This window comes from Rhincodon typus, chromosome 23, assembly GCF_021869965.1.
Source record: "Rhincodon typus isolate 14 chromosome 23, sRhiTyp1.1, whole genome shotgun sequence".
NCBI lineage: Eukaryota > Metazoa > Chordata > Chondrichthyes > Orectolobiformes > Rhincodontidae > Rhincodon > Rhincodon typus.
This window is the reverse complement of record NC_063354.1, coordinates 7,559,487-7,569,874: the sequence shown is the minus strand read 5'-3', so window position 1 is coordinate 7,569,874 and position 10,388 is coordinate 7,559,487. Positions and strand designations below refer to the sequence as shown.

Below are 10,388 nucleotides of genomic sequence, written 5' to 3'. Positions count from 1 at the left end.
TTTCTGATGAAGGGTCTAGGCCCGAAACGTCAGCCTTCCTGCTCCTATGATGCTGCTTGGCCTGCTGTGTTCATCCAGCTCTACACCTTGTTATCTCAGATTCTCCAGCATCTGCAGTTCCTACTGTCTCTGGCTCACAACTAACTTTTTTTGGGGAAGGAAATCTGCCATCCTTACCCAGTCTGGCCTCTGCGTGACTCCAGAATCAAAAGCAATGTAGGGCTGGCTCTGAACTGCCCTCTGGAACAGCAGGCCACCTAGTTCGAGGGCAGTCAGGTACGAGCAACAAATACTGGCCTTGCCAGTGACCACCACGTTCCAAGAAAGAATAAAGGAAATTATGGTGGAGCTGTTGCCTGTTCACCATCACTAATATCAGTCTGTGAACCCACAGCAGGGCCAGATATGGAACGAGGAGCCAGTCTGTGATGGGGAAGTGTACACAACGGACATTTTGATGTGAGGCTTACGATGTGTCAGGCCCCATGGAGTTCTGTGGATTCCGTGTATTCTGAATTAACTTTGAGATGCGTGATTTTAATTTTCAAAGGGGGATTGGCTTGTGGAGAAATGAGCTGCTTTGAGTCCCTGTTTTAACGTTGTGGATTCGCCAAGAATCCAGAAGAAAGGGAATTTTTGTTGTTTCTTTTTTTAATCCTTAAGGAATTGTAGAATTTTATTTTGGGGTCACCAGCTGGGCTGCCAGTCTCCATCGAAGATGCACGTTCCACTAAAATCGTAGAATCCCTACAGCGTGGGAGCAGGCCTTTCGGCCCATCAAATCCACACCAATCCACCGAGCAGCATCGCACCCAGACCCTCTGTATTAACCCTTTCAGGCCCATATACAACACATGTCGTGAATGACTTTGGAAAATAACCAAGTTTAGATTTTCCGAGGCAGAGAGAACAGGTGAAAGGTCACCTGGGTTTGTATGTTCATGGCTCTGACTGTTCAGTTCTGGGGTTAGTGCAAGGGTTTACCATGCTGCTTCTGAACCAATTGCTTTCAGTCTTACGCTTTTTGTCATTTGATCCAGAATATTCTTGGTCTCCGTGACATTCCCCGTCAATTCTTCCGGGAAGTCTACTTCACGTTCTACAACATTGCAGAGACCAGGTCGGTATTCCTGCTTTCTCATTGGGTATGATTCCAGAAGCTAACTGACCATGTGCTTTTGTAGCCTGAGGGGAGCCGAGGTTCAAACTTCCCTGGTCGAACAGATGAGGAGGGAGCTCCCTTTTCTGCCGCTGACTTGGGGAAAGAAGCCTCTCGGATTCCTGATTGCCTGAGGACTTTGCATTTATATAGCGCCTTTCACCAACTCTTAATGTCCCAAAACTCATTGCAGCCAAGTAATTCAATTTATTGCTCGTTTGGTACTGTTATGGCGTAGGTGAACAAAGCCTAGGCTGATGTTCCAGTGCGGTACTGAGGGAGTGCTGCAGCTGTTGGAGGTGATATCTTTTCGGTGAAACATTAAAACAAAAGCCCTACCTGCCTTCCTGGGCGACATTATTTTGAAGAGGAGCAGGAAATTATTCCTCTCTGCCCGGGTCAATGTTTATCCCTCCTTCAATGACGTAGAGACATACAGCACAGAAACTGACCGTACGGTCCAACTCATCCATGCTAACCACAGTTCCCAAGCTAAACTAGTCCCACGTGTCTGCATTTGGCTGATATCCCTCTAAACATTTTCTATTCATGTCCCTGTCCAAATGTCTTTTAAATGTAGTAACTGTACCTGCATCTACCGCTTCCTCTGGCAGTTCATTTCACACACAAACTACTCTATTTTTAAAAAAAAAAAGTTGTCCCTGAGGTCCCTTTTTAAATCTTTCCCATCTCCCCTTAAAATTGTGTCCCCTAGTTTTGAACTCCTCTGCCCTGGGGAAGTGACCTTTGCTATTCACCTTATTGATGTCCCTCCTGATTTTATAAACCTCTGAGGGGTCACCCCTCAACCTCCTACATTCCAGTGAAAAAAATCCCAGCCTATCCAGCCTCTCCTTAGTAGAGATTTTTTGGTTGTCATTGCATTGCTCTTTGTGGGATCTTGCTGTGCACAAGCGGCCTCCCATTATAACGGTCATTGTGTGCTTGAGAATTTCTTAATTGACTAAAGTGGTTTGGAACACTCTGAGATAAACGCGAGGCATTTTGATTTAATTTGCTTTCAGGAAAAATATTTGAAGTAGGTGCTTGTGGTGTGGCGGTAGTGTCTTTACCTCTGAACCAGGAGGCCCGAGTTCAAGTCCTACTTGCTCCGGCGGTGTGTAATAGCATCTCTAAATTGGGCTGATTTAGAAAATTATCTGAAGTACTTGCAGGAGTGTGCTATTCGTTGTTTCAAGCACCCCCAGTCTTGTGGAGATGTCTCTGTTTCAAGTTGTTTTTCTTTCAAAATTTTCTTTCAAAATTAACAGTCATCTTAGGTTTGCTCAATACATTCGCATCAGCTCTGTGACCCTTTGATCTTTTGCTTATAAATTCTGTGCCTGATGCCACCTCTTTCTCTAACACCCGAAGAAGGAGCAAGACTCTGAAAGCTTGCGATTTCAAATAACCCTGATGGACTATAACCTGGTGTCCTGTGATTTCTGACCTTCTCCACCCCAGTCCAACAGCGGCACCTCCACATCATTTCAAAATTTTAGGCCTGATGTGGAGATGCCGGTGTTGGACTGGGGTGGACGAGGTCAGAAGTCACATGACACCAGGTTATAGTCTGACCGGTTTATTTGAAAATGTAAGCTTTCAGAGCTCAGCTCCATTTTCAGGGATTCTCGGATTTTTTTTTTGCTGTAACACTTTACACAGGCACGTGCTCTGACCGGGAATCAGAATTCCTGCTGGCCCTGCTCCACTATGGGAAAGATTTGGAACACACACCGGCAACTTGACGAGGACAGATATTCTCTTTTTTGTTTTTTTTTTTTTAGCCCCCCACCGCTTCCCAATCCCGGAATTCCTGACTCTTCCCAGGAGAGGCGGACGATGAGTGAGGCTGGATTAAAACAAATCTTGGTTCCTATTGACCCCTGCAATCCGATGCAGGAGTTGGTTGGGGGACATCAATACAGTGACTGGTGAATGAATGAGTTGGGGTCAATACCACATGCACCAAGTTGGAGCTTCCATTAGAAAGTGGAGCATGTTACTGTAATCAAGCTCATAGGAGGAAATGAGATGATGAGGTATGGTGAAGAAGCAGTTCTGAAGCTAGCACAGACCTAAAGGGCTGAACGATCTGTCTTTGCGTCTCTGCTTCCATGCGCTGTCTTACATGTTCTTCCTCCTCCTGGTTTCTCCCTCGGCCCAGGCTCGGAGACCTCGTTCTCGGCCTGAGCTGTCTCTTGCTGCTCGTGCTGTTGAAGATGATGAAGAACCACCTTCCGAAACAATCGGATCATCTGCCGCTACTGGACAGGGTGTGCCACGCCATTGTCCGCTTCACCGGAACAGGTCTGTCCCCACCGTTACCAGAATGGGAGCTGGTCGCGACCGAGCTGTGTGGATGTGTCTGACTGGGTGGGGTGGTCGCAGCTTTCCAGTGAATGTCATGGTGTTGGGCTGAGACTTGGCCCCGGGGAGGGAGTTTCCCCCCGCTTTCAGACTCCAGCAGGGAGATTTGGCTGAAGAGATGAAAACCCGTTGTCCCACAGGGAAAAGGCACCTTGGTCTGCTGGCCACTGCCTTATGTGACTCACTGGAGAGTCTAGGAGTGGGAGCGGTTCAAGAAGGCAGGTCTCCACCACCTTCTCTAGGGGCAACTAGGGACGGCCAATAAATGCTGGCCCATCCAGCAACGCCCATGCCCCATGAGCGAATTAACTCACTGCTTCCTGGTCGATGCTAAATGTTAAAGATGTCGTGCTGAGTTTGTGGAGGGTATTTCCTTTTGAGGTTAGTATGTGTGATTAGAAAACATTGTTACTGTAGCTCAGCTAATCAACTGAAAGCAGTCTCCCTTCATTCGGAACAGAATTCCGACAGCATTCTGATGTACAGCTCTCGAGAATTCCAGCTCTCTAAGTAGAGCTATGTTCCTTAATTGTTTCCTGTTCCACTGGATGTGGTCATTACACACCATTGCAGCATCAACCTTGTATTTCATTTTAAATCTCACTTTATTGATGAGTGAGGTTTTTGTTTCCAGTTCTGTTGTTTTAATAGGATTTCTGTGGCTTTTTCAAGGAAGTTTTATTTTGAGGTCTTTCAAAAATATGTTCAGTAAGCAAGGAGGGTAGGGAAAGGTAATGGAAGCACCAGTTGAGGGACAGAGAGAGAGAAGGAGGGAGAGTCCATGTAAATGTGCAAAAGAAACACACAAACATTCACTCATCTCCCCACAATTCAGCAAAGTTTGTAGGTTAATCTCGGGTCAAAATAAAAGATGGAGGAGGACCAGAGGGGTGTTTAATCATTAGGCTGGAATGGAAAAGGGATTTGGAGTCCTTTTTTAATGTTTGAGGATATGTAGATTGGATTCAGTAGGAATGATCCTGTTCTCTCTCGCAGCCCGCAATGCTGTGGTGGTGGTAGCGGCCAGTCTGGTTGCTTTCTGCTTCGAAAGTCAAAATCAACACGTGTTTACTCTAACGGGGAAAACTAGCCAGGGCCTCCCACCTTTCCGGCTCCCGGCTTTTTTCGATACAACGTCCAACAAGACTGTCTGCTTTACTGAGATGCTTCAGGTGAGTGTTGGTGGCATGAAACAGTCCACTGTGAAATCAAACCTGATCCAACTGTGAGTAGCTGGATGAACACAGCAGGCCAGGCAGTATCGGAGGAGCAGGAAAGCTGATGTTTCGGGTTGGGACCCTTCTTCAGAAATGGGGGAGGAGGAAGGGAGCTCAGAAATAATAGGGAGAAGATGGGTGGGGCTGGGGAAGGGATGGTGATAGGTGAGTGCAGGTAGGCAGTGGTGGGGATTGGTCAGTGCGGTGGGAGTGACGATAGGTGGGGGAGAAGATGGACAGGTTGTGTCAGGTCAAGGAGGCAGGGATGAGAGGGACGGTTGGTCATTTTAAGTGAGTACAAGCCCAGTCGATCCAGTCTTTCTTTGTATGTCATGGGTCCACCTGTGATCCTGCACCGAATACTGACCCGAATTTACATCTGAAATACCAATTCTTCATCGGATTATCAGAGCGGTTTCGCTCCTCAACCAGCTACACCTTCCCATTTCTTACATGTTAATGGGTTTTTATTGGGAGCTTGCAAAATTTCCAACTGGTGACCCATTCCAGAAGTTACCCAAGACAAAACCATCACAACAAAGTCACTGCTCCGAGTCAAGCTGAGAAACTGCCTCTACTGGAACAATCAACGATTAAGCATTACTCAGATCTACTTTTTTTTTTTTTAAACCATTCTCTCAAATAAAATGAATATCCCCAAATTCCACACTTTGCCATCAAATATTTAGCTATTCAACACAATGGGGTGTTAATTGTATATTAATTTACTTTTTATGCACAGTGAACGATAAGCAGGGCTTTACTGAAACAGTGTGGGCTTGTGTTAGCAGTTGTATGCTTGTAATGGTCAGCATTTATTGCCCATCCCTAGTTGCCCAGAGGCCAGTTATGAGTCAACCACATTGCTGTGGGTCTGGAGTCTCGAGACTATCATTCACCAACTGGCTTTCTGGAATAAAGCAGCAGGGTTGGTGGTGAGCTGGTTGTTAAACTGATCTTGATGTTGTACCAAACATTGTCTGATCTTTCCAGAATTTTGGAGTAGGATTAGCCGTGGTACCACTGGTTGGGTTTCTGGAAAGCATTGCGATCGCCAAAGCTTTCGGTGAGTAATCAGCAAAAGTTACCTGAGCAGCCCCACTATAGCTTACACTGCCGGTTCACCATTACAGAGCAAGAGGAGGCCATTCAGCCTTGCCTCCCAATCACTCCATTCTACCTCTCTGATCTGTACCTCCATATGTTTGCCTGTTACTGCCCCATACCCACCCTCAAACCAACAAAATCTCTCTGTCTCAGTCCAAACAGCTCCAGGTGTTCATTTCATTTTGGAAGGGGCTGTGAGGGAGAGAGAGTTTGAGATTACTACCACCCCTCTTGGTGGAATAGTTTCTGATATCACCCCTGAATGACCCGAGCTAGAATTTTAAGGTTCTACCCTTTATTGTTCTGGAAAAGTAGTTTCAGTCCATTTACTCCGATTACCAGAATCATTTTTATACATTTCCATCACCTACTTTTACAAAGGAATGTGACCGAAGCTGTTATGACCTGACTGAATGTAACCCTTTCAGCTTGCAGTTATTTTTAGTGAATCTTTTCTGTACCATGTTCCAAAACCAGTATCCCCTTCCTGAGTTTCAGTGTTGTCATCGTTGCCTTTCACTGTCCTGTAGTGTTTGTCTAGAGTGGAAAGGGACTGTTGGACACTGACAGAGATTTCTGAGTTGTCCCCACTCTGCTTTGCTTTAGTGAAGGAGGTTTCAGCCAGTTGTATGTGTCAGTCCCCAATCATCAGATGTTGTTCACACTGGGGTGGCAGAAGCTTCACTTTAATGATTTTTCTGTGTTCTTGCAGCCAGTCGGAACAATTACAGAATTGACCCGAATCAGGAGCTCCTTGCGATCGGTAAGAGTTGGCACTTTATGCTGGTGTACTCGTGGTCTCGTGTCAGAATCTGGTGTGGGTGCCATTACCGTTGAAGGGAATGGCACACTTGGTGCCAATGTTGTAGAGTCATACAGCACAGAAACGGCCCCTTTGGTCCAACTCGTCCATGCTGACCAGATATCCTAAATAAATCTAGACTCATTTGCCACCATTTGGCCTGCATCCCTCTTAAACCCTTCCTATTCATGTACCCATCCAGATGCCTTTTTAAATGTTGTACCAGCCTCCACCACTTCCTCTGGCAGCTCATTCCATACACACACTGCTCTCTGCATGAAAAAGTTACCCCTTAAGTCCCTTTTAAACCTTTTCCCCTCTCACCTTAAACCTCTGCCCTCTGGTTTTGGCCTGAGTGATGGTTTATTCTGACACATGGAGGCCCCGCCCGGTGGCAGTAAGACGGTCAGTCTGTCACCAGCACCCCCCACCCCTTACTGCTCAGGCTGAGTAGAGAAGGACCATCCTATGCAAGGCATTGGGCTGGTTTCTGCTAAGGTCACACTCCAGGTTATTCACAGTGGATACTCTGTTAGGACATGCCTCAAAACTGAGAACCTCTGCAATTTCAAAAAAAAAAAGGTCCCATTCAAGGGAGGTTTGGAGGCAGGGACGCAACTGCTGCTGTCTGAAGGGCTATCTAGTTTGGAATTTACAGATGCAGCCTCTCCCACTGTGTCCGGTGTTCTCTGGCATGTTGTGCCCCCAGTGTTACAGTGTGCCCTCCCTCGTGACTCCGCTGGGACAGACTGAGCCCACCCTGACTCTGGTCTGTTTTGGTTTTCAGGTAGCACAAACATTCTGGGTTCTCTGGTTTCATCTTATCCTGTAACTGGGAGTTTCGGGAGGTAAGTCACGGGGGCGGGGGGTGGGGGGGGGGGGGGGTGAGGATGGGTGTGCAGGGAGGGGCTAGATTCTGGGTGGGGGTACTGGTGTAGAATGGAGAGGGTTTGTGTTGCTGTTTAAAAAGCAGCCTTTTTGTCACCGCCTACAGGAGCAAATATTCCTGTGGACTCCCCTCTGCCCCAGGCAGGTAGTTAGTGACAGAACAGGGGCACAGTGGGGAAGAAGAGCTGGGGTCTGTTAGGGAGGTGGACAGAGCCTGGGGTGGGGAAGGAGTGAGAATTGAGCACTGTCCCGGGATGGAGGGAGTAAGGATCGCTGTGTTTTCTGCCATTCCCATGACAAGAAACACGGGTTTGGAATAGTCCGGGTGCGCCTGTTAGTTCACAGATGGCCGTGTGTCAGGGTCTGCATCATAGCCGTTGGATCCAAGTCCCTCCTTTAGCTTCTGCTGTAACAGACTGATGGGGAAGTGGGCCAAGGATTGGCAAATGCAATTCAATACAGATAAGTGTGAGGTGTTCCATTTTGGAAAGTTTTTTTTCTCTCTCTCTCTCTCTCTCTCTCTCTCTCTCTGCCACAGGACCGCAGTAAATTCCCAGACAGGTGTGTGCAGCCCTGCTGGTGGAATAGTCACTGGTGAGTCCCGTCTTTGGAAGGTAAATGAATTGATCGCTGCCCTGTTCTGATTCCGGGTTGGTTCCACGTTAACCTGAAATGCAGCGTTTCTTTAAACGTTACCCCGCCTCTGACCCTGTACGATCTCTAATAGTGTTGTTTCTCCCCAGGAGTCATCGTGCTGCTCTCTCTCGCCTTCCTCACCCCTCTCTTCTACTACATCCCGAAAGGAGCGCTGGCGGCTGTTGTAATCTGTGCCGTGTCTGGGGTGTTTGATTTGAAGATTACTGCCACACTGTGGAGGGTAAAAAGTAGGTGCTGGGTGTGACCAAACAGGAAACCTGCCGCTGCTAACATCCCTGTTGTTTTATATTCTCCTAATGTTCATGGAGGTCTACACCATGGCAACGTCTCCTAGATCCCACCAGAAGGCACAGACATTGACAAGCTTTCTTCCATAATAACTGACACACACACACTTCGACACACAAAACCCCATCGGTCTAATCACCCATTCTGCTGGCCGGTGAGCTCACAGCTGTTGTGTTTCCATCTCACAAGCTGGAATACTTTAACAAGGCAGTTACAATAATATTTACAGCATCTTAGGTTTAAGTTCAATAATTAAGTGTTTTATTACAGCAAGATCCACTACATTTACAGTCATAGAGTAATACAGCGTAGAAACAGGCCCTTAGGCCCAAACTAGTCCATGCTGACCATGGTGCCCACTCAGCTAGTTCTAATTGCCCGTGTTTGGTCCATATCCCTCTAAACCCTTCCCATCCATGTACCTATCCAAATGTTTTTTAGATGTTGCTATTGTACCTGCCTCAACCACTTTCTCTAGCAGCCCATTCCATATATGCGCCACTCTCTGCGTGAAGAAGTTGCCCCTCAGGTCCTTCTTAAATTTTACCCCTCTCACTTTAAACCTATGCCCTCTAGTTTTCAATTCCCCATCCCTGGGAAAAAGACTATATGCATTCATCCTATTTATGCCCCTCATGATTTTATACACCTCAGTAAGGAAACCCCTCAATCTCCTACATTCCAAGGAATAAAGTCCTATCCTGGCCAACCTCTCCCTATAACTCAGGCCTACTAGTCCTGGCAACACCCTCGTAAATCTTCTTTGCACACTTTCCAGTTTAACTATGTCGTTCCTATCACAGGGTGTACACATAACTGTACACAGTACTCCCAAGTGCGGCTTCACCAACAATTTATACAATTGTGACATAATGTCCCAACTCCTATACTCAATGCCTCGACCAATAAAGGCCAGCATGCTAAATGCCTCCTTCACCACCCTGTCTACTTGTGACGCCACTTTCAACAAACTATGTACTTGTGCTTCTAGGTCCTTCTGTTCCATAACACTCCTCGGGACCTTACCATTTACTGTATAAGTCCTATCTTGGTTTGACTTTCCAAAACACAACACCACACACTTATCTGTATTGAATTGTTTTTGCCAATCGTCAGCCCACTTCCCTATCTGATCAAGATCCCTCTAATTTTTGATAACCTTCCTCGCTATCAACGATACTTTCTAATTTTGTAACATTCACAAACCTATTAATCATGCCTTGTACATTCACATTCAGATCATTTATGTAAGTAATAAATAACAAAGGTCCCAGCACCAACCCCTGTGGCACACCACTAGTCATGTTGTTTCCAAGCATAATAGCTCCAGAACATACACCGTCTTAAACCAGGGATTCCACATTCGTTTGCAAGAATTCATTCCCTCAGCATAGAGTCATAGAGCTGTATAGCATGGAAATAGACCCTTCAGTCCAACTTGTCCATGCCGACTGGATATCCTAAATTAATCTAGTCCTGCTTGCCAGCATTTGGCCTGTATCCCTAGTTTAATGTTTTCTTGGATCCAGGAGTATTCTTTATGTTAACAGGTTTGAAACAGTTTATCTTCTTTACAGCCTGTAACTCTATACCTTGCTGTAGCCTCCTACTCCCCTTGCAGTATTCATTATTGCCCTCACTAGTTGCTGTTTGTGGAAGCATGCTCTGCATAAACTTAGTTGCCACATTTCCTAAGTTAGAACTTTAAGAGCAAGTGTTAATAACACTTCATCGTCTGTAAAGTACTTTGGGACATTGTTTGATCGAGAGAGGTGCTATATCAATTCAGGTCTCTCAATGTGAGATAGCAAGGTGTAGAGCTGGATGAACACAGCAGGCCAAGCAGCATCAGAGGAGCAGGAAGGCTGACGTTTTGGGCCTAGACCCTAGAAGAAGGGTC

General features: G+C 46.4%; 1 protein-coding gene across 3 annotated transcripts in view; it reads left to right on the top strand.

Annotated features, from left to right (window-relative positions):
* Nucleotides 1–10,388, top strand: part of slc26a11 (solute carrier family 26 member 11) — a 26,010-nt gene that overhangs the window by 6,451 nt on the left and 9,171 nt on the right. For all 3 annotated transcript variants that reach the window (XR_007264578.1, XM_020518920.2, XM_048610900.1), the window contains 8 exons: nt 1,041–1,120; nt 3,327–3,469; nt 4,526–4,701; nt 5,740–5,812; nt 6,566–6,616; nt 7,443–7,503; nt 8,082–8,137; nt 8,287–8,427. Coding sequence is in view for 2 of the 3 variants with exons in the window: in XM_020518920.2 (XP_020374509.1) it covers nt 1,041–1,120; nt 3,327–3,469; nt 4,526–4,701; nt 5,740–5,812; nt 6,566–6,616; nt 7,443–7,503; nt 8,082–8,137; nt 8,287–8,427 (781 nt within the window). In the remaining variant the exon portion in view is untranslated. The remainder of the gene's footprint in view (nt 1–1,040; nt 1,121–3,326; nt 3,470–4,525; nt 4,702–5,739; nt 5,813–6,565; nt 6,617–7,442; nt 7,504–8,081; nt 8,138–8,286; nt 8,428–10,388) is intronic.